Genomic DNA, 25612 nt, shown 5'->3' with positions numbered 1-25612 from the left:
GGAAGGTTCCCCTGCTTAAACCAGCACATGTCCAGGCACGTCTTAAGTTTGCCAAAGACCATTTGGATGATCCAGAGAAGTCATAGGAGAAAGTCATGTGGTCAGATGAGACCAAAATTGAACTTTTTGGTCATAATTCCACTAATAGTGTTGGGATGGTACTCATAATTCTTCCTCCAAAGAACACCATCCCTATTAGGAAGCATGTGGTGGTAGCGTCACGCTTTGGGGGTGTTTTTCTACACATGGGACAGGGCGACTGCACTGTATTAAGGAGAGGATGACCGGGGCCATGTATTTTGATTTTGGGTAACAACATCCTTCCCTCAGTTAGAGCATTGAAGATGGGTCGAGGCTGGGTCTTCCAACATGACAATGACCCGAAGCACACAGCCAGGATAACCAAGGAGTGGCTCTGTAAGAAGCATATCAAGGTTCTGGCGTCGCCTAGCCAGTCTCCAGACCTGAACCCAATAGAGAATCTTTGGATGGAGCTCAAAATCCGTGTTTCTCAGCAACAGACCAGAAACTTGACTGATCTAGAGAAGATCTGTGTGGAGGAGTGGGCCTTCTGCAGTGTGTGCAAACCTGGTGAAAAACTACAAGAAACATTTGACCTCAAACAAAGGCTACTGTACCAAATATTAACATTGATTTTCTCAGGTGTTCAGGTGCTTTTTGCAGCTGTGTCATACAAGTAGGTGGTTACAGAATCAAGCATTGTGATTTCTGGATTTTTTTTGGATTGTGTCTTTCACAGTGGACATGCACCTACGATGACAATTTTAGACCCCTCCATGATTTCTAAGTGGGAGAACTTGCAGAGTGGCGGGCTGTTCAAATACTTATTTTCCTATACATTTTCCCTTAAGAACACTTGTATTTTTATACTAGATGTACCAACATTACTGTGCACTTCAAAATGAACATAAAATGGCTTAGAATACTGGGTTACCTTTTTATATTCTATGCCACTATCTTCAAGTTTTTTCGCAAGAAGATCAGTTTGTTAACATTTAAACACAGAAGGCAATGTTGTCTTAGGCACTCGCAAATTTTACAGTTTTGTCCACGTTTTCTTGAGCATCGCTGCTGCAGTATAATTAAATGAAGCTGGTGGGGCCTCTAGCTTATTAGCTGCTTTTCTCCTTCGCTTGTCTCGGTACAGAGCTTATTCAGAACCATACATTAGCGGTTTTATGCGTTGTTTTTTACCAAACTATATTAGAAATGCGTGGTCTAATCAAACATGGTGCACCGCGGTGCACGTGCGTCCGAACCGTGGGAGGATAACAGGACGATTCGATTCTTTACCGAGAACCGTTACACCCCTACTATATGAAGAGTTTGGTTCCAAAACGCGATAAACGCCATTTAAAAAAAATAATTACTGCCAAAATCAGTATTATATCAGGTCAGTATTTAAAAGTGAATTCTTAATTGTATGCAAATTCCAATCTTCGCCGTGTTATTCTGTCATCTTTTCTCCCCTTTTCTGCAGAATGCAATAAATCCTCTCCACAAATTACAGCGCACCATTCCATGTATTGTAAACAACAATGGCGGTGCATTGAATACACAGAATCCTAGTTTTCCTCATCTACTTTGTACTTCGTGATAAACAAATAAACAAAAACAAAATAATACTTTAATAGCATTGATAAACCTGTGGTTGTTTTCTGTGACGGGAAAGAAATGTAAGCCATCAACATCTAATAATTTACGCGAGAGGCACTCGGGAGCCGGTCGCTTGTTCTCCCGACAGCATCAATCTTCACTCGTGCTAACACAATGACCGGAGGGGATCTTATGAAAAACCTTAAAATATTTTAATCAAATTAAACCAAAATCGAGCAGGACCAAAACTTTTTACAGCTGATCGCTGTGAAAAAGGTTAAACGACGACGTCCAAAGTATAACTGCAGCAATGACTATATGACAAAGAAAGTGTTTTGGTTAATGCCATTAATGTTTATTTTTTAATCAGTGTATACCACTAGTCAACTTAATGAATATAACATGGTCAAGATGAATGCACATTTATATATGGATTCAATAAATTTATAGCATTTTAAAAAAAAAACTTGTCATGGATTTATTGCATTTTGTGGAAAAAAATTATTTGTTTTTATAATAAATCTTTGACAATCAAATTATGGATTTGAATTTTTTAATAACCTAAAGATGCTATGTGAAAGTTTGTAACGGAAAATAGTGGTTTTCATCTTGTCACTTTCTTGGTATAGAAAACACATTTTTACCAAAATTAGTCAAAAATGGATTTATTGCGTTTTGGAACCAAACTCTATAGTCTGTAGTGTACACACACACACACACACACACACACACACACACACACACACACACACACACACACACACACACATATAAAAACATGCATGTGTCATAAACAATGCTTCCAAATATTTGGGCCTTAAATGATTTTTGTTCACTTCATGTTGACAACTCCGCTGTATATCTTCTAATGCATTGTTTTTTTTTCTGACACAGATTGGGGATTTTTTAAGCTCTGCAGACCCTAGTCAAAAAGCCATCCTTACTCTGAGCTGCCCCATATATGGAATGTGGAGAAGTTCTCTTTTAGAAAAGCATAAACTGCAAGAAATTATAGAAATTAAAACCAACCATCCAGTAGTGCTCTCAGAGATGGAGGGCCTTCAGGAGTTCACTGAGTATTTGTCAGAGTCTCTTGAAGTTCAGTCACCATTTGATCTGCTTGTGCCACCCAGTACAATTGGCTTTCTGAAACTGTCCCGGCCATGCTGTTATGTGTTTCCAGGAGGAAGAGGTGACTGCGCCTTTTTCGCTGTTAATGGTTTCAATGTCTTGGTCAATGGGGGGTCTGATCCAAGTTCCTGTTTTTGGAAATTGGTGAGACATCTAGACCGAATTGACTCCATACTGCTTACCCATGTTGGTGTAGATAATCTGCCTGGTTTAAACAGCCTGCTTCACAGAAAAGTGGCTGAACATGAAAAAGAGGAGCTTGGTGCATCACAGAGCAATGAAGATTGGCAGAGGAATCTTATGTCCCCGGAAATAGGGGTTGTATTTTTCAATGCTTCAAAAAGACTTAAAACCTTTCAGAGTGACCCCAGGGTGCTTCGAAGCTGTGAACAGGCTGCGCTAACATTACAACATTTAGAAAACTTGTCAATATCTCCAGAGCAACTTAGCCGCTCAGCTGGCCCTGCTATCGAGCCAGTAATCCTTTTTCAGAAGATGGGGGTAGGTCGACTAGAGCTTTATGTACTCAATCCAGTCAAAGGTAGCAAAGAATTAGAGGCTTTTCTGCAAACTTGGCCCAATGTAAAAGGCTCAGACATCCCTTTAACCTGTATGGTATCCATATGTGCTCTGTTGGTATGGCACCCGGCTAACCCTCAAGAAAAGTTAATTCGTGTTCTGTTTTCTGGGTGTACACCAGAATCCAAGATCTTTGAAGGGTTGGAGAGACTAAAACACCTAGACTTCCTCAAACACCCAGTGGTTAGTTTAAAGGACCTGGAGTTGCCTAAACTGGATAAACATCCAAAGCATGCAGAGAGTAAGGAAAGTCTTAAGAGTATTTCCAAAGAATCCAGAAATAGTAGTGTCTCACACAAAGACAAACCAATCAAAACTGATGTGAAAAGGCAAGAGAATAAAAGCAAGACAAAATCCACCAATGATACTTTTCAGAAGGAAGGGAAAGAAAGTAATGAGAAGGCAAAGACAAAAGACGATGTGAAAGAGAAATCTCTTAAGCCTAATAAGCAAGAGCCTAAGAAAGAACCTTCTAAAGATGAGAAGGAAGTTAGAAGGAAAGAGGAAAGGCCGACAACAAGTGTGACAAAGAAAGATGTGAATGTTGACCAAAAGAAAGAGCCCTTAAAAAAAGATGCACATGCGAAGCCCAAAAAAGATATTAAACCTGAAATTAAAAAGGAGGTGAAAAAAGAGCCCAAACCAGAAGAGACTAAGTCAAACAAATGTCTTGGTAAGGATGCTAAGAAAACCACAGGAAATGCACAAGGCAATGGAGAGTGCAGAAAGTCAGTGGGAAAGAATGGATCAATAAAGAGAGATTTGATAAATAAAAAGGATGCTTTAACCAAATGGAAGCCAAAGCCAGGCAAAAAAGAAACTGATGGGCTGAAATATTTAAATAAAGGAGCTAGAGATTGGTCAAAGCCATCTACAAGTGATGGCATTGCTGCAGAATTGTCAAACTTGGAGATGGAGAAAAATCCATCACAGGATGTTGACAGCAACCATTTGAATTTAAGAACTGAAGATGCAAACTGGAACAGTAATTTGCAGTTGAGAGGTTTTAAAACAGACACAGAAAATCCAGGGAAGTTTCATTGTATGGATAGACGCCATGGCTCTGGTGGATCTCTCTCACCATTTGAAAAGACCCTAGCAAATGTAAATACTGTGCTCACACCAGCATCACTTGATGGATGTTTAAAAGAGTGTAAAGACACTCTTGCAAGAGTTTCCTCTGACAATGCTTCTCAGATCTCTGATGAAGATGCTAAGGTAGGTATTAGTATGGCATACATTAATGGACACTTAGCAGACCTTGTCCCAAAAACGGATATGTCATTACCTTTAAAAACATCTTATAATAGTCACAACACATTTAATGGATCTGAGAATCCTCTCTTTGGACCTCAGAGTGATGTTCCGCCACATGATGTTGATCTATGCCTGGTTTCACCCTGTGAGTTTAAGCATCACAAATCTCTAGGGAACCATCAGGAACTATCTCCTGAGATTGTTGACTCAAGTTCTGGCTTTTCTCAGGAGCAAGTTGCATGTCGATGCAATAATAATGATGATAACCAGCTAATGGAGAGCGGAGAGACCTCAACGCCCTTGCTGATTTCGAATTCTGATTGTGATCTCCCGCCAGCAACTGGAGAGTGTCCTACCATTAGGGAGGACTTGAACGCTGATGAGGAGATTGGTGACATGTTTTCACTCCAGCATCCTCATTCATTACCCAATGATTCCTCAGATGCTTGTGAAGACCCCCCACCAGCTCCTAAGAAGGATTTACCGCCAATGCCGCCTCAGCCTGGTGTCTGTATGGCTGGCCCAGAGACTGATGGTCAGAGCAAGTCTTCAAAGAATGTAACATCAAAAGCCAAGAGGCTACCTGCATCAACGACAGCATCAGCAAATCTCATAACACTGAGTGGGAAGACAAAGACTGGTGCTCAAGCATCCACCAGTGGAACTATAAGTGCAACATCCATTCTGGACACCCGGCCTGCATCCCGAAACCCCATCAGTGGGTGTAGACCAGCCCCCTCAAAGTCCTCATTCGGTGAGTGCTCATGCTGTCTTCTATTATTTTATATTAAAACACTACTGTTCAAAGGGCATTAACAACCTTTTGATGTGAAGGAATATGTTTGAAAGTTTAAAATCCCTTATGAAATATAATTTTGGGAACATATTAATTAAATTTTTTGCAAAACAAAAAATATTTAAAAAGATATATTTTTAAAATAGGTAACTGACCAAATAATGAAGACAAAGCAGCCAGAATATAAATTCTTTAAGTTCAATTCAATACAGTTTTATTTATATAGTGCTTTTCACAATTGTTTAATTGTTCCAAAGCAGCTTTACATTAATAAAACAGGAGAAAAATCATAGCCACTGTACTTTGCTTCTTGGTTGTCCAAAGATTAAACCGTACTAGTGAGTGGAGTAATAATGTAACGTATGTGTAACGTAGTTCTAAGTTAAGCTAATGTCAGCTGACTCCCAAGGGGTTGAAAAAACTCCTAGGGGAAAACCTCTTGGCAGAAAAACACCATGAGAGAGAGTGCCAGACTTAGCTGATCCTATAGAGCAGAGGTGCACATACTAGGGCTTGCGGAATGACTTTTAATTTGTTAAATGTTCATTTCTGTGAATAATTGTGGTGATATTGCACCATACACTGTAAAAAGTGATTAAGTTGGATCAACTTAAAAATTTACTTCAATTGGTAACACCAAAATAAATTCGTTTTTTCAGCTTGTGTTTATGCGAAATATACTTTTTGAAAAATTTAAGTTAAAAAAGTTTAAAAATTAAAAGCTTTTATGTGTTACCAATTTAAGTAATTTTAAGTTGGTCCAAATTTTCACATTTTACAATGTAGGCAACATCTAGCTATTTATAAGTTGGATTTATTGATATATTTTCAAAAAATCCACAATAAAGACACAGAAGCTTTAAATCTCATAACATCAGATGTTAAAATTTTGAAGTATGTTGTTATTCTATTAGTAAGGAATAATTTACGACAGGCCATTGAATTATAAGAAAATAATGCAAACCCAAGGTCGTGGGTGTGCATTATTTTCAAATAATTCAAAGGACCGGAGTCAATTATTCCCCTTATACCACGGTTACCACAAACATTGCTCTGGTGCCTATTTTAAGGACATTTGACAAGTTAGGTGTGCGGCCGGTTATCAGAAATTAATGCATACCCATGGAACGTTTCTCAGCCAATCAGAATACAGCATTCAACAGACCAGTGGTATAAAAAGCTTATAACCAATACCTCAGTTATGTATGTTTTTATAAGCATGAGAATATTGTGATCATAATGTTACATTAAAAGTTATTCCACTGAAACATTAGAATACCGTATTTACCCGTTTTTCACCCTTGTTTTGTTTGTCCTTTTTGACATTATGTCTGGGAAACTAAACATTTACCTGTTTTACTTATCTTTACGCATTAACTGAGTACTACTATTTAACCATAAACCACATAAATAGCACTTTTCCTATAAATTTGGATGTTGGATGTTTGCATAAATTTTAAATGTTTTTTATTGAATTACACATTGTACATTTTTAAAATACCTATAATTGACACTTAAAATAAAGTAATTTTTATGACCTGTGTCTTGAGTATTATCGGCTACAGAGCTTTCTTAAGTTAAACTTAATTTGCACCACTGTCAATACGTTTTTTTTTATAAGACAGTCTTCATTTGAAGTCCTGCTATGTCTACTTTATCAAATATATCAGTGAAATCACTTTAAACAGATGAAGAAATGTTATGATGACAGAATTCAACTATATTATTTCTTAGGGGAGGGGATGACTATATTACAAATATACAGTGCTTTAAGTGGCCCAATAGAGGTGCCGGTACTCTATTTTTTTATTTTTTTTTTTGCTGACTCGACTCCTATATTGAAGGGGTTTTGTATTCAGCGGTCAACAGACGACCTTGTAAAAAATAATAAATCCTTTTATAAGTTTGTGGATTTGCTTGAGCTAGAAATAGCTACTGAACATAAATAAAATGTGCAAAAGGATTTTTAAAAAAAATACCATTAGAAATAGCTACTGTAGAAAGAGCTTTTGAACATAAATAAAATGTGCAAAAGGTAGATATGTGAGAAAAATTTTCAGCATGCTAAAAATGCTAAAACTGGTTGTTCAGATAGAAAGAGCTTGAAAAAAAAAACCTTTAAAATGACACCAAGACCATACTGTGAATTCAAGAATAACAAAATACTGGCCATTTGAAACTAGAAATTAATTTATTTTGTCCCATTGTTTTCCATTTTGTGGGTGATAAAACTACTGTGCACGTCGTTCAAATTCATTGAAATTTCGTTCACTTGTAGTTTAGCAATTAAACTAAATGTATATTACAATTTCAAAAATGTTTTCTGCACATCGCCTGAGGAAATCCGAAGTTGCGTCGAGGGGAACCAAACTGACAGCCGCAACAGCGGAGATTATCACGTACCTACAAAAGGGTATTGGATAAAGCTTGCGTGACGTCTGACCTGCAGCGATATCATTTTGGCTTGGAAGGATGTCAGCCAGCAAGTCCTCTGTCTGACCTTGTTCTTTTACTACTCAGAGTCTAAAACAAGGAGGGCATATTAAGAGTTAATTGTATTTTCATTTTAACCGAGCAGCTATGGTTGCGCGTTTCACACACAAACACCTCTCCAGTCCAGAGCACGTTGACACTGACTGACCGACGCATGCGCTTTTAACTTGTAAACGCAAGGGTGTATGGGTAATGTAGTCTCTGCTCTCGGTGGGACTAATTAGGAAGCGTACATTAAGGGCGCTCTGAAAAGCCGCAGCGCAGCCAAAGGATTAAATTAAACCTCTGATTTTTAAACAGATGTGCAAATGAGCGTTCCGGTACGCTAAAAGCACGTTCTGGGCACACGGAGAGGTGGTGGTACACTCAAGAGCTATTTTTGGAAGTGGCGGTACTGAGCACCGGGGCGTTCCGGCCCACTTAAAGCACTGCAAATATACAAATAAAAATATTTAATGGGTTCTTGTTTCCTTTGCAGATTCTGTCAGTGCTAAATCAAGTTCAGTACCAGTTTGTTTGGACCTGGCATATTTGCCCTCTGGATTGGGAGCTTCAACTGTTGATGTAGAGTTTTTCCGGCACCTGCGCTCATCCTGCTATATAATTAGTGGAGATGGGCCACACAAGGAAAATGTAATGCGATCTATTCTAGACTCTCTTTTAGAGGGAAAAGCATCTTGGCCAGATTTGCAGGTTAGTTGTAAAGTTATTGCCCTGGCTATATTTCTTTCATGTCATTTTAAACTTCCTATGGGAAACACTGCTATTGCCAACTTCTTGTATCTACAGCTGGTTGCTATAGATGATGTCATGGTGATATGATGTGTGTGTGTGTGTGTGTGTGTGTGTGTGTATACACTAGTCAACATTCGAAGTGGATCAAAACCTTTAATAAAAGTTTACATAAAACCAATCCCTAATACCTATTCTTGTCTTAGGACAACTTTGATAAACCGTTTTGATCCACTTCAAATGTTGACTACTACATATACACTGATATTTTTTAATAGTATATATATATTTATATATATGTTTTGGTCCTGCTCGATTTTCGTTGACTTTGAGTAAAATAATGGAAAGTTTTTCACAAGATCCCCTGGGGTCAATGGCCCTCATTTATCATTCTTGCGTAGAAACGGGCGTATATGTTGGCGTAAGATTATGCTTACACTCCTCTCACCGCCTGATTTATGAAACTGTGCGTACCGTTGATATTCAGGTGTACGCAATATCTGCCCTTCATAAATGCCGCGGCTGAAAACGATCGTCATTAGAATAACAAGCCCATATAAATTCAAGTCTCCACCTCCCCCACGCCCTCATTTTACGACATTGACACACAAAAGACGGCAAAGAAGAGAATCCGGGCAAGTGAAAAGAAACAAAATTGTTTTATTTGGGAGTTTAAAGAGTGGGATTAAAGACACATTAATAATTGGATGACAATTTGTAATATTCTTCTTATTATTTTTATAATTATTTGATATTTAGAAGAATAATTATTGATTATTATTATTATTTACTGTTGCCTACATCTAAATTCTATGTTTGCTTAATGGTTCAGTTAATTTTTTTACATAATATTTTAAAATGATGTAGTAACTTTTGTAGTGTGTTGTTCTGTATTTACATACAGTTGTTTGTTAGCTGTATCTTAGATCCAGTTTGATACGGAGCTCCGGATATAATTCAAATTAACAATTTGTTTCCACGACATCCACATGTTTTAGCTAAGCTAATTCATAATTTGAAGTAATAATAATTGTAATAGTAATTACGAAATATTATAATAATTAATTCCAAGGAACAAACTGTTGAATATTGGGAACAAATTCTAAATTTATGGCCATACTTTAGACTAAATAAGAAAAAGAAGTGTCCATAATGTAGCATAAAAAATAATTCGTGGCCATAATTTTGTCCGCATGTCATCATGATCGGATTTACGGCTCCATTCAACACAAGCATTTTACCTTACCTCTTCTGTATTTATTTATCATCGAATGGTACGTAACTAGCTTACCTTTTATTGCATTACCATGTTTTCGTAGCACATCATTGTCCTTTCTTGCAATGTGCCGCTTCAGATTCCAGGATGAATTTTGCTAACTCTTTAGTCTCTCCGCAGTCCCTTTCAATTTTTTCTTCCTGCTCAATCTTAACTTTGATTTTTACTTTACATTTATGTATAAGGCTTGAATTCCATAACTTATTGCTAGACGTTTTTACAGATTCTCGAACTAGCAAATTATCAAAGGGCGTTCTGGGTTCAACGAGCGGTCCTGAGCGAGCGGAATTTTCGGAAAGGCGCTTTGATGGTAATATTACCGCACCGCTCACATGCTCGCTCTAAAACATCAGGTAAAGCGCACAGGCTCTCAACTGAAGGAATATATGCATACAAATCAAATGCTTTGGTAAAGTCTCACAAATTAAACATTGAACATTGTTGCATAAAAATAAACACTGAAGTTTATTACTATGTTTTTTTTTTACAGTGGGTCATAATATATCATATATTTTAGTTTGTCAGTGCGTTTTGTGGTGTTAGGAAGTGTTTGCGCATTTCTGCACTAACTCAAAATGTGCGTACACCACCTCCTGAGCTGGCATAGGATTTGAGCGTGCCGTACGCCAACGTCCATATTGATAAATCTCAAAGTCACCGTGGTTTTGGGTGTACGCAAGGTGTACGCTGGAAATTTGGTGTACGCACTTTTGATAAATGAGGGCCAATGTGTTAGAATCACATAAACTTCACAGATGCTGTCGGGAGAACAAGCACCCGCTTCCTGAGTGTCTCTCGCGTAAGTTATTGGATGTTGATGACTTACAATCTTTCCCATCACAGAAGACAACCACAGGTTTATCAATGCCATTAAAGTATTATTTTGCTTTTGTTTGTTTGTTGATCACGAAGTACAAAGTAGATGAGGAAACCTGGATTCCGTGTACTTAACGCGCCGCCATTGTTTGTTTACAGTGCGTGGAGGGAATGGTGCGCTGTAATACGTGGAGTGGATTTATTGCGTTCGGTAGAAAAGAGGAGTGGCGTTTATTGGGTTATAGGATAAAAGGGAGAAAAAAATGACAGAATAACACTGCGGATATTGGATTTTGCGTAAAATTAAGAATTTACTTTTAAATACTGACCTGATATAATACTGATTTTGGCAGTAACTGATTTTGGCAGTAACTCATTTAAAAAAAAAGGCGTTTATCGCGTTTTGGAACCAAACTCTTCATATATATATATATATATATATATATATATATATATATATATATATATATATATATATATATATATATATATATATATATATATACATATACAGGTATTATGGGGGGCCAAACAGGAAATAATTAATGTGTGTGTGTGTGTGTGTGTGTGTGTGTGTGTGTGTGTGTGTGTGTGTGTGTGTGTGTGTGTGTGTGTGTGTGTGTGTGTGTGCCTGGTAATTATCACGTTGTGGGGACCAATTGTCCCCATAAAGATAGGAATACCAGTGTTTTTGTGACCTTGTGGGGACATTTTGATGTCCCCATGAGGAAACATGTTAATAAATCAAACAGAATGATGTTTCTTGAAAATGTGAAGTAGCAGAAAGTTTTCTGTGGTGGTTGGGGTTAGGGAATGGGGTAGGTAAGGGGAATAGAATGTACAGTTTGTACAGTATAAAATGCATTACGCCTATGGAATGTCCCCACAAAACATGGAAACCAGAATGTGTGTGTGTGTGTGTGTGTATACACATACATATATATACATAAGGGTATTGTATTTGGTATAATTTCTGTAAGATCAAACAGTAATGAATTCGTACTAACGACCGACTTGAAACTAAGGATTTGACTCAGACTTCGCTCCATGCAGGGTTTTAATGTCATATTTATTTATAAGAATATAAGCTTAGCTTGTTGTGGATATTTCCTAATTATAAGCCTTCTGTGAAATATTCATTCTTGATGAGCTTGAATATTCGAATATTATATTACTGGAAAATGCCCAACCCTAGTTAACGAAAACGTTATCTAACATAACGTTAGCTGGTTTTATGGAAACACCACCTCGGTTGGGGTTCCAAGCGATCCGAGCTGATACCAAACGTGACGCGAAAACACTGTAGATCACTGATTGTTCTGAGAGAATTGTCACTATCAGCGTCATCACTATAATGTAAAAGATTAGCTTTACCTTAGTGCTAGCTTGCCCTGTCTCGAGCAAACATGTTTTCTTCTGTGCTCTGCTATAAGTTCCCAGACTCCCTTTTAGCGATGAAAAACATCCACAGGTTGAGAATAAGGAACACCATAACAGTTTTTTCCAGACTTGCAGTTTGTGGCTGAACATTCGTGATAAGCACGTCAACATTATATGCTTAAATGCAACTTCAATGAGGCTCAGCGGAGCGCGTCAACTGACACAAGGGGTGTTTGAACAGAAACTGTCATGTTAGACAGAGGTAGTGATAAACGCGATGTGCAAACATCTATTTGTGGTGGCCAATTTTAATTTTGTGGCAGCTGTGAAATAATAAATGTATGGGAATGTACAACCAACTAGGGATGGGCACGAGTACTCGATTGCTCGAGTACTCGAACGTAGCATCAATGATCGATCATGAAAACGATGATCATGTGTTTTTTTTTTATTTATTTATTATGGATATGGCGGGATTTGGATGGCTGGTTAGCATTACAAGCACATCTGATAGTAAAGACTTGGTCCGGAGATGCTTGTTTGACGTCGTGTCGAGCTACGCAGACCGGCGTATGACATCAGTTACGTTACCATGCGTGATTCAAAAACAAACGGCGCGGCAGCAACCCGCCAATCCGCGCAATGCGCGGCAGCCCGCTGATCCCGTAAAGCCGGCCACACCTCACATCACTGAGGCACTGTGGTTTAAAAGGATGCCGTGATTTTCGGAAATACAGTCAGTCAGGTGGAAAATGTACAGCGCCGGCAAAAGATCAATGGATTATCATCTTATATTTAAACATCAAATATCAAGAGATACCAGAGAGCCATACGAGCATTACATCTTGGGCGAGTAAGGGACGACGACACGACACAGCTAATCGCTAAAATGATAGCAAAAGACTTGAAGCTGGTTAATGTTATGAAGCTTGTGCTTTGACTGGACGTTTTTAAAAGCGCGCTGTTTATGATGCACATCCACAAAAGGAGTTAAACTTTCTGTATATAACTTAGTTGAAAATTTAGTTGAAGTCTTGCATTTTATGCAGATAGATGCACGTTGTACATTTATGTTGTATAAAGGCTTAATATTATGTAAAGTGCGTCATATGGAAAGCGCTTCGGTTTGTGTTTATGAACTTAACCCTTTAGTTTCACTTCATCACGCAGCTATTCCTGTAAGGGGTTTCTTTTAAAAACATTTAATTCATTAATAATCTAGTATGTGTACATTGTTCTGTCATAGTTTCTTCAAAATTAAGTTTTATTTAAGTGTTTTTAATAAAAATATTTTCATTTTCACCATGACGTGTACGCCCAAACCCTTTTGATTGCCCCGCCCCCAGTTAATCGAGTACTCGTTCTTCAGACCTATGGATTAATCGAAATGAAAAAATGACATAAATGCACATCCCTACAACCAACGACCCTCTCACTTGTGTGATGTCACAGCAGCAGGCAGCGCAAATATAACGACACGCCTATAATCCCTCCCACTGCAAAGAGATACTAAACTCAATAGAAAAGCTAACCACACCCAGAGTCGTATAATAAGAGAGTTACGACACTCACATAGACGTCCATTGTAAGAATGGAATCCGGAAGTAACAGCGTGTCATGTAGTGACGTATAGTTCCAAACGCAGCACTGAAGCCCATTCATTTCAATGACACCTGCTGGTAAATCTGTGAAATTACTGTTTCTCTTTACATTTTCGGACATTTCATTTTATGAACTCTGCTGTAGGTAATGATTATCGTTAATAATAACTAGTAAAAATTTTATATTTTAATGAGTTGTGTATAATGTGTGAATAATATAGATTTAATGGTTTAATATTTTATTACTGGTGGCCATCTACTTTATAGTTATCTTCTTTTATCTATTACGAGTAACACTAGGGGGTAATAGCGAGAAGCTAAATGCCTTATAAGAAGGTCACACTGCTTCACAATGCTGCCATGTGTTTCATTGTGTTTGGTAAGTAATACGAGTGATGTATCCTCGAAAATCATGTATAATTATATTATCATTTAATGTGTACTATAAATACAAGTAAATATGAATTTAGTGTGTTTCTGTTATGTTTCACTGTTACAAATAACCGCGTTGGCAATCTTTTTTGTGATTTTAATATAGTGAAAGTGTAGGAATTATGTTTTTAGCAGATGGATAGCCATCTATATACCCATATTTTGACTAAAAAATAAAAGATAAACTGTGTTGCTGTAGTTGGTATAGATAACCACAGTTATCTTTGGGTCACCATTAACTGTTTATCTATATTAACTGATTTACTGTATTTCCATCACTCCCTAGTAAAAAAAAGTTATAAACATAGTAAGTATAGTAATCAATTCACATTACAAGCTAATATTTACCTAAAATAGCTGAAAACCTATGCAAACAGATTGACAGTTTGGAACTGTAGAACGTTACATGAATCACATGACCCCGCGGTGGCGAGATCAAAGCGTTTCGTAACTCTCTTATTATACGACTCTGACCACACCAAAGTGAGGTGAGCTGACCCGACCCAAACTAAACTAAACAGTGGGGTACTATGCAATGGAAAAGTGCCATAAGTGGCCAAGCCCAACCCCTGAAAAACAACCCCACACCATAATCCCCCCTCCACCAAACTTACACTTGGCACAATGCAGTCAAGCAAGTACTGTTCTCCTGGCAACCACCAAACCCAGACTCACCTATCGGATTGCCAGACAGAAAAGCGAGATTTGTCACTCCAGAGTAGGGGTGTGCCATAACCTGCACGTGCTTGTCTGAAGCAACATCTGCGGTGTGGACGTATTTAACCGCAAAAAGGTGCTAAAGAGAGCAGTTGTCTGTGTGCACAGAGGCACATGCGGTTGTGTCCGGTCCAGACGTGATCATCACAGTGAGTACGCCCTTCAAAGATCAGAACTCTTGGTGTGTAAACTTTAGAGAGAGACGCACAAATGTGTCTCATACTGTAGTACATTAACATACATGTGCCAAATAAAGCAATGAAAAACAACATAACATTTGCATGCTGCGCTGTTTGGGATTTGCCCTCGGTCTCTGTGTGCGCGCGCGTTTAAGTGCCCTCAATAGTGCACACACGAGTGAGACGCAAACAAGCGAACGTAAAATCTTTCTGTTATTGACAGGGCACATATAAACAAAATTATCTCCAAAGTATTCTTTTTCTAATAAAAACATGTATTTATGTCTTAAGTGTATGTTTAGATTACAGTGAAACCAGTCTCTGCTTATTTAAAGAGACAGTAACCTTAATAAACCTACTTAAGTCTGTGTTATTAATGTTAATCAAACAACCCAAGACCGAACCATGATCCGAACCGTGAGTTTTGTGATCCGTCACACACCTTAGTAAAGTTAGTACACAGTGATAGCCATAAATGCATTTGTACTAATAATTGGCATAATAATTTATTTCGGTTTCGGTTTTTCGGCCTTGGTCTCCTCTTTTTCGGTTTCGGCCAAGAATTTTCATTTCGGTGCATCCCTAATCTGATGTGTTTAAAGCTCGTTTTACCCAGTTTGTTTCTTCAACGACTGCCGCGAGGCACGGGTGCATTGTCCACTCCTGGGTCCTAAAGCACACCCAATTTCTCATAACAGACAGATGCCTTGCTGATTTCTTCTGTGTTTATATGAAAATTTGATTTATTCACTTGATTTTTAGCTGAACTAAATGAGCATTTGTCTCACAACCCCAAATGTGCCATGATTAATGTTAATGTTATTTATTTGATGTTTATGCAAACAAAAGTGCACTTACATGTAAAATCATTTTAAGTTCAAAATTTTAATTGTAAGCTTATGACTTAAGTTACTGGGATCTTTGAAAATTACTGAAAATCTGTGGTAGTGTCATAGTGATGTAAAATTTTCATACCATTTCATCTCTAGTTTGTACTTTGTTTACATTTGAGTGTGTGATAGTGTAACTACTTTTGCACTTTAATGCTGCTTCTGCCACCTTATGACAATGGATTTACACTTTGAATTAGGTAGTCTGTCATCAGTAACAGCTCATTGGATGAAAATTGCCCTTCCTTTTCCATAATCTTTTATACCGTCATAAATATCATTACTGCAAAAATTCTTAAAGAGCCCCTTTCATGGATTTCAACTTTTTAACTCTAGTTACAGTATAATGTAGCAGTTTCGAGCATAAAATAGATGTGCAGAGTTACAAAGCTCACAGTCCAATTTAAAGTAATATATTCCCTTTAACTAAATGCATTTATAATGTACTACAGTAAACGCCTGAGCTGTAGTTTTACAGTTATTTCCGTGACATGATGACGTAAACGTGTGCATTTGAATAATGCCCGCCCACTAGCTGCTTATACCCGCCCACTTGCAGAGAGAACTGATTTGTTAAATAGCCCAAGTCTGTTTGCTAACGGTATTGCGGAGTTATTGATTTCATGTAAGAAGCTGTTTTTTTTTTTATGTGAGGGAAAAAATAATATTGTACAGTATGAAGAGTAAGTGGAATAGTGGTTACAGTTTATACAATAAACAGTTGCAATGCAATTACTTCGCACTGAAACCAGAAACTATATTTCTCCTCTCGTCATTTTTGTGATCACTGCTTCCTTAACCTGTTAACCTTATTCCATTTTCTGAACCCTCCCCCACAAAAACTGTCATAGCCAAACTAAAATAGATACAGTTTATGAAGTCTTTGCACTAAAAGCATAAGTTTGGTCTCATTTGAAAGCAGACATTTGGAAGTTTATTAAGAGGTGAAAATTAGTTACTGTCATAATGAAAAAAGTTGTTATAGAGCCTTTATGGGGCAAGTAACCATATTTAGTCACTTCCGCACACATTCAAAGTGCTCTCCCCCTGCCTTCATTTGAAGTAGTAGAGTCATGTAGTTTTCTCTCAGCCAAAGGTGAAAAATATTGTTAAATTTTTTTATAAGAATGTCCTGTAACATCCCCCATTAGCTTTCTGAGGTTAAAAATTAGAATTTCCAAAGATTTCAATGAGTGCCCTATAAAGGGTTAAATTACACTTTTTTATTAACTCCACCAAACATGTATGAAATATTGTTATGAAAATCTAAATGAAACTGGCCTTGGAGCAATCTAGAAATGCTGTGCAGATAAAGTCACAGGTCTGACCATGTTCTGTTTTAAATCTGAAGATGATACCTCTAAAACTCTGTATTTTATGAAATGTTTTTTAGACCCATGTCATGTAAATTTTAGGGCTGGGACTTTAACGCGTTAATTAAGATTAATTAATTACACAAAAAATAACGCGTTAAACATTTTTAATGCATTTTAATCGCACTTATTTTTGCACCGCGGAACATCTCTCATTGGATGAGTTTCGGCGGACCGATTATACTGGAGTACCAACTAGCGTTCATGACTTCAGACAAGAACAAACCACAGTGAACATGAATGAAGAAGCTGATGAGATCGCTTTGGTTGGTCTCGTGGATGGGAATTTTTTTTATAAAAACGAACGGATGGAAGTGTCGATAAGAGCATGGTTGTGTGTAAGCTATGCAACAAGGAATTCACATATAACCGCAGCACATCGAGCCTCAAGTATCATCTCAATGCAAAACATATAGCAGCTAGCGTGGACATTAGCCCGACTCCGAGTACAACGACTTGGTTGAACAAAAATAAACAATATTTTGTTGCTTAAGCTTATGTATTCAGTCATTATTCATGGTATACTAAAAATCCATGTGAAAAAATTACTTCTCAATGTTCTCAGGTCAAATATTTATATGTGATTAAAATGTGATTAATTTCGATTAATTAATTACAAAGCCTCTAATTAATTAGATTAATTTTTTTAATCGAGTCCCGGCCCTAGTAAATTTATTTAGTGAAAACAGCAAAAATGCTAAGCTAATGTTTGTTTATTTATATCTCACAACATTCTTTAAGTTTATTGTCCTATTGCTCCGTGTTTTAAACAGACTCATTAAATAAGCATCCGGATGAGTCATTAACAACTTTTAATACGGGATATGGCTGTCTAAATGCTTATTTTATTATTATTAATAATAATTACTCATACATTCTATTTAGTGTTTTATTTCCTACTTTCGTCTCAATTCACTTTTTTTTATAAAATTCCTTTTTTTACAAAAAGAAACTTACCTTAAAGAAGCTTTACCAGTCAAAATTATTCCTAGAAACACATCTCATATCTCCAGACAGCAGATGTTTACAGAACAGCTAGTACGTTAGCTTAGCCTGCCATCAAAACACTACAAATAAAAGCATTTATTATAAAACTAACATTATAACATCAAAAGTCGAGTGCTTAAACAATCATGCGTGATCTGATGTGGCTTTGGATCATAAAAAAATTTATGCTATTTATGCCGTTAGCTTTGCTCGATTAGCATAGCATTATAATATACAGTACTGTTATGAAAATACCAGACATAGCGTTAAAAATACAGACAAACCATATACCCAGCGAGCAAAAACTCGTCTAGAACACGTCTAAAAGACGTAATTGTTAGACACCCAGAATACGTCCTCACAGGAGCCAGAATGAAAGTTTTTTTATACGTCTTTTCTGGACATTGTTTAGACGTCAATAAAAGACGTGCTACAGATGTAATTGTTAGACGTCCAGAAGACGTCCTCACAGGAGCCAGAATGAAAGTTTTTTTATACGTCTTTTCTGGACATTGTTTAGACGTCAATAAAAGACGTGCTACAGACGTAATTGTTAGACATCCAGAAGACGTCCTCACAGGAGCCAGAATGAAAGTTTTTTATATGTCTTTTCTGGACATTGTTTAGACGTTAATAAAAGACATGCTACAGACGTAATTATTAAACATCCAGAAGACGTCCTCACAGGAGCCAGAATTAAGTTTTTTATACGTCTTTACTGGACATTGTTTAGACGTTAATAAAAGACGTGCTACAGACGTAATTATTAGACATCCAGAAGACGTCCTCACAGGAGCCAGAATGAAAGTTTTTTTATACGTCTTTACTAGACATTGTTTAGACGTCAACTAAAGACGTGCTTCAGACGTAATTGTTAAGACATCTAAAGGCAGCCAGACTAAAAGTTGTATTAGAACCATACTGACACAAGAATCCAACTTTACATTTTTTTTTTTACTTCAAAACCGTGACAGTGAGTTAGTTCTCACTGAGAAAAATCCAGTTACTCATTGTTAATGGTTGTCGTGTCATGAAACTGCACACAGACAGACCTAAATTCTCAAAATATATTTTTATTACTATGTTGTTCTGGTGGACCAAAACTTAACAGGCAGAACAGTAAAGTATAAATTAACACTATTCCACTATAATACTCTATAACACAGCAGCCAAATGTGTTAGTTATGTTGTACTAAGGTCAAGATTCGCTTATAGCCACCACCCCTGACTCTCCCAGGGGCGTGCTTCAGATGATCGGCTGCAGCAGACTTTATTTGGGCCTATGTTGCAGCTGCATCCCACTTCATGACAGCAGCTACAATCAAAGAAAAAAAATCCACATGTATAATAAATAAAATGCAAACGTCACTGTTGTGGTTTAGCTTGCAGCAGAGATACATAGTATACATAGTTGAAAATCGAGTACTCCAGAGGCGTCATGCCCATTCAAACTGAGGGGGCACTTGCCCCCTTGGTTTTTTGAGCCAAATGGATTTTGCAAGCAATCTCAAAATCAAAGGAGCGTCCATTAATCTGTCACTTGTCTTTTAATCTGTTTAATATGCACAATATGATAAATTCTGTGCTGAATCCTTGTCACTTTTTTTGCCGTTTTGATAATGTTACATTACTTTATTCTGGCAGCAGACGCTGCAGTCAGCACAGCAGCAGACGTCAGCGTCTGAGCGTGCTCACCAGCTTTGCTGTTGCATATTGCTAACTGAGAAATTAAAAACGTGTAAGAAACGCTCACAACATTTCCAAACCCCAGTACGGTAATGTGCAGTTTACCTCCTTTGTGTAGAAAATGTATGGTTTAAAATGTGACCGTCTCGACATTAAATTAGTAGAGATTTTTAGATTCATCTTCTTGGTACAACGGCAAAGTTCGCCAGAGTTCACAGGGGTGTGGAATCACGCATGCTCATATGAGGTTAAATTTAATGCAAAAATCCATTCCTCTAATAATTTTATCTAAACATTTTTTTAATCATTATTGAACATTAAAATAAATCACACTATAAGCTATAGCTTTTTTCATTTTTGTTATTTAGGCTATATACCTCATGGATTTAACATTACATTAATTTTATAGGATAATGCAGCTGTTGTGCCAAATGCATTAATGACACAATTAAACAAGTCATTAAACAAAACGGTAATAAACAAAACATGCCATTTCAGATGTAAATATTATGCCAATATGTCATTATTTTGATTAAATAGTATTTGATATAAAAGTTAGTTAACACTTTTTATTTGGGGGGGGGGTTGCATGAAGGCAGTACTCAGATTGTTAGAAACGTAGGTGCCATGGAAAAGACTGAAAGCTCTATATTATCTGTGTATGCACAAATTTCTGTGAGCTGTGCACACTGTGCCCCTTTAAAAAAAAATTGGTGCATGACGCCCCTGGAGTACTCAAATCAATTAAATGTTATTAAATCACAAATAAAATTACATCAAGCCTGATATTAAGCAGTCCACACACATACACAATTTTATATATATTGATTTATTTTTAATGACCATAATACGAAGCTTACCTTTTATTGCTGAAAACAATTTCTTGTCTTCAAATCCTATTTGTTTCTTTTTTGCCCTTCCCCTTCATGTTGAATAGGGTCATGAGTTGATTGGTGAAGAGCCTAATCCAAACCACAGGGAGGTAAACGTCAGCATTTTACTTCAATTTTAGTTTAACTAAACTCTGTCAACCACCAAATGAAAACAAATTGGGGACACAAGAAAACCGAAGCAGCGCTATACTAACATGAACAATTGTTCTGGTCAAATGCCTAAAGACTTGTCTGTTAAGTAAATGTGTAAATAAATACCTGTCCAACACGTTGTGTGTGCAGTCTTAAACGTCTCCCCCCCACTCTTACCAGCTGACTAACCAATAATAAAAAAAAAACACATACAAAAATATTAGGGGTTTATATTTTACGGACAAAAAAAAACAAAGTTCCACCAAGTGGGGTCCAGTTTTAACAATTATATGCATCTAACTGGTCTAGTCTTGAGAAAAGAAATATTTGTTTAACCTTAAATGACATATTTTCTTTCTTTTCATTTTAAGTTTAAAATGGTCAAAAGGTGTGCAATGGGGTACATGCAACTTCGACACAAGGTATACCGAGAGGCTGGGCAACGTTGTGTATTTTTTCAAACTTTCCCAAGCCACATTTCAACCGAGATCATGTTAAGTGTCTTCTCTGGATTATGCGGTAGACCACAACACCAACTAAATGTGGATAAAATAAACAAGGATATCTACATCTGTTCTAAACTAAGTCAACAACGTATTTGAACGTTATCTTTAACATCTCTAACGTAACGTTAGCCTAACATTAGATAACGTAAACTTTAGCTTCTAGCTGCGTTGTACATCATGTCACTTAGCTTCATTAATGTATCTGTAAATAACCGACATCAGTCAGTCTTGAACAATAGTCCTAGTGACCTGTCTGCAATATTTTGCAATTAAAGACTATACTCACGACTAGTTGACCTCTCACAGCCCACAGACCTAGATGTACCTAAGCAACGCAAATGCAAAATCATCACTCAGTCATTATCAATAGTGTTGCTTAACTGCATGCTGATTTGATAATCTAAAAATTAAAAGTTAAACTCACCACTAGTTGACCTGTCACAACCCACAGACCTAGATGTACCTAAGCAAAGCAGATGCAAAATCATCAGTCAGTCATTTTCAAGTGTATATTTTAAAGAAAAGAGTTGTTGTTGGAAATTGGTCCTCTAGTAAATGTGTAAATTAAATTTTTCATCATGGTTAAAATATCAGAAGTAAATAAGGTTATATCTAAAACGACTGCAAAAAAATAATAATTCCACTCACATAAATGCAAGAGGATATGACAAAAAAAACATTCAGGGTCTCAATATCCTCTTGCGACAAAAATGTAAATTAACAGCAGTAACTGTGCAATAGGCTACATTCAATACAAACATAAGAGGTTAAATGAGACCATGACATGGATGGTTAAGTGCCTGTTTTGCATTATAGACACACTTTGATACTTATTGTGGCGGTTTCCCGGTCAGGGATTAGCTTAATCTAGCACTAGGCCTTAGTTTAATTAGGAAATATAACTAGCTTTAACAAACATGCTTCATAAAAACATTACCTGTGTGCATTTTGAGGCAAAACAAAGGACACTGGTGTATTTTAAGATATGTCAGTTTATGTTGATTTCAGTTTGGATAGCTTTTAAAAGTGTTTTATTCTAGGACTAATCCTTGTCCGGGAAACCGTCCCAATATGTTCTATCAGGGGATTAACTTAAATATCTGACCAAGGTGTATGCTTCACCCCAAATATATACATATATATATGTATTTATAATATAATATATACACACACACATTTAGACAATTTAGACAGGTAGAGGACAAATACTCACTTCTTTTGGTAATGTAACTGCTCTGTTAAATGATCCTGGCCACAGAAAGATAAAAGAGAGAAAGGGGTGATTAATCAGCATGGGGCACATATTTAATTTCATGTGAGAACATAACCTGATCTTCCACCCATTCCTCAATTTTCTGTCTTTGAACCAATCTGGTCGCTTTGCAAGCAGCGTACGTTAGTTAACTAGCTAACGTTAAAATCTGGCTAGCAAACACGTAACGTTACATTTGGAGGAAAAACATTTGAATGATTAGCTAGACCAACTGGGACTAACGGAAAAAAAAACTTTATAATGACATTTCGGGAATCACTTAATATTAGTATTATCAATATAACAACATACTTACAAACTTCTTGATGGGGATTGCAAGTTGCAACACGAGGGGAAACTGCGCGAAACAGCATTCAGGTGCGGACTGCGGAGCATGCGGTGCAGTCACATATCCGTCCGCCACAGAACTGGAGAAACTTGTGTTCCGAGCATGTTCAATAAAACAAATCTCAGTATAATCTCATGTTATAAAAGTTTTAAAATGTATTCAAAACAATGTCTCGTCCCGATTATTTATTATCAACTATAAGGTAGAACTGTTTTTCACAGGGGAGGGATATGAATATATATATATTTTTTTTAATTTAATATAAAACTTAGGATAGTCATTTTTTCTCTATAGATGACTACTTAAAAGTAGTCATCCTGCCTTCCCCAGCTGACTGAACTGCCTAAAGTGTTTACAAGACCAAGGTGACCAAAATAATAAAATTAGAGAAGGTTGAATGCAGTGCAAAATCGTGATACTGACAGGGATACAAAAAACGTTATAGCCAAGATGCATACAAGGACACACTATCAACACCAAGCAGCTACGGCATAGCTATTACGGCGTTGTGACCCTTTTGAAGTGGGGTGATGAGGTTTTTGCAAAGTGTCTGCCAGCCGTTGGCAAGGAAACTTTAAAAACTGCCCAAAGTACTGCTTGCTGGCGAACTGCTATGTTTCAAGACATCAAACAACAGTTTGATCTCTCAAGTCATGAGCTTACAAGATTCTCAAAATGTTGTCACAATTTGTGCATCACAGTGAGCTAAAACTGTAACCACATAGTGCACTCACGGTGTGCTCATATATTAAGGTCACCATATGAGGTCACTGCACACTCACTATGAGCTCATACCCATAAAGCACATGGTATGAAAAGTACCATATGTTGCTCAGAGAACTAATTCTAGCGTTTGCTAATTGGAAACATGTCGTAGAGACGTCAGCATTTAATTGCCAATGATATACGAACAATAAAAAAAGTGAAAGAAACATGATTGTCTCTGCATTTAACCCCTCCACTGAGTAGTGAAGCCATCCATTGCAAGTCATGAGCATGCACACACACACACACACACACACGCACACCAACTATAACTTCAACACACCAACAATCAATCACTTCCTGCCAGCTTTGTGAATCGAACCACCAAACTCTGGGTTACACACACAAGTCTGACTCTCTAACCTGACCACAATGCTTGGTCAAAACAAATCTGTGAATCCTGGTCACTTTTACCTGTGTGAGCTTTCTTAAACCTTTATTTAGGCTTCTTGATGCCATAACGTTGTTTTTGACATTTTATATGGTATATACATTACACACCATGTATATGGCTGTATGAAATGCTGTGTAGAAAGTGTCCTTAATTTGATCATTCCTATAATATTTATTAGAAATTATAGGTGAGAAGGGTGTCATTCTACTCTTGGGCCAACATTTTCCAGACATGTTTGCTGTCCTGCTATAACAGAATGAGTGTGCCGTTACCCTAAAATTATGACCATAGTATGAGCTCACTGTGTGTAGAATGACTTCACATCATGACTACAGTATGAGCTCACTGTGAGTGTACCATGACTTCACATTGTGACCATGATACTGTATGAGCACACAGTAGGTGTGGCCTGACCTCACATCATGAGCTCAGTATTTTTATCAATGAGTGCGGCTGAGGGTTATATTTTAAATTAAAGGTATGTACCGTTTTTCATTTTCATAACGCCTGACAAAAATGAAGAAATTACTGTTACTAGGATTCTCAGATTAAAATAAAGGTCAAAAACTAAATCTTAAGTCAAAACACACTTTAATGATGTATAGTTGTTTAATGTAAGTACATTTAAACTAACAGTAATTTAAATTATGTAAATAAATAGCTCTTCAGTGAACTCACGCCCTCGCGCAGACTATCAGGTTTAAATATGTAGAGGTCCTAAAGGATTAATCTGTTCCTATTTGTTACCTAGTGCTTTAGGATCACAACCAGTATACATTATTATGTGTATATTTATTAGTTGTGTACGATCGCGATGCTGTGGAAAACATAACAAATAGTTAAAAAAAAAAAAAATAAACTGACATCATATATGGGAGTTTTTCACGCGTATTTGCGCCATGTTGTGTGGAGAATTCAGTAAATCATACAAAACCATACAATGTAATCGTTTCAAATCATGCAGTATAGCGTTACATTGTAAACTTTAGAGGACTGTAAAAAGGATTGTCTCTTGTGCGTGCACGTTAAATGAAGCCTTTTAACATACTGTAGTCTGCTGTATGTCTAAACTGAACCGCTGTTTAAACCTGTGTAGCTCTAAATCGACAAGCAAATGCATAAACGACGACAATACTTTTGTTGGTGTATAAAACGAATGAAGCAGTTCTCGCTTATACAATTCATTTGACAAGAGCCGCGTGCCACGGTAAAAGTATAAGTGGAGAGAGACGGAGCTTCTATAAACCTCATCACACCTCTTACATTTATACTCAGTGCTGTGTTTCTCAATGACGTTGTTTTGTATTAAACATTACGTCCTATGATGACTTTAAAACCTTAATTACTTACGATATAGCGGCTGCTGTCCATGGGAATGG

General features: G+C 37.0%; 1 protein-coding gene across 4 annotated transcripts in view; it reads left to right on the top strand.

Annotated features, from left to right (window-relative positions):
- map1sa (microtubule-associated protein 1Sa) overlaps positions 1 to 25612 on the top strand; it is a 105224-nt gene that overhangs the window by 76485 nt on the left and 3127 nt on the right. For 3 of the 4 annotated variants that reach the window (XM_055217501.2, XM_055217499.2, XM_055217498.2), the window contains 2 exons: positions 2512 to 5338; positions 8352 to 8566. In XM_055217501.2, the coding sequence (XP_055073476.1) occupies positions 2584 to 5338; positions 8352 to 8566 (2970 nt within the window). In that variant the 5' untranslated portion in view covers positions 2512 to 2583. The remainder of the gene's footprint in view (positions 1 to 2511; positions 5339 to 8351; positions 8567 to 25612) is intronic. The other variant, XM_055217500.2, reaches the window with a different exon arrangement.

This window comes from Misgurnus anguillicaudatus, chromosome 23, assembly GCF_027580225.2.
Source record: "Misgurnus anguillicaudatus chromosome 23, ASM2758022v2, whole genome shotgun sequence".
Classification (NCBI taxonomy): domain Eukaryota; kingdom Metazoa; phylum Chordata; class Actinopteri; order Cypriniformes; family Cobitidae; genus Misgurnus; species Misgurnus anguillicaudatus.
This window is presented reverse-complemented; position numbering and strand designations above follow the sequence as displayed.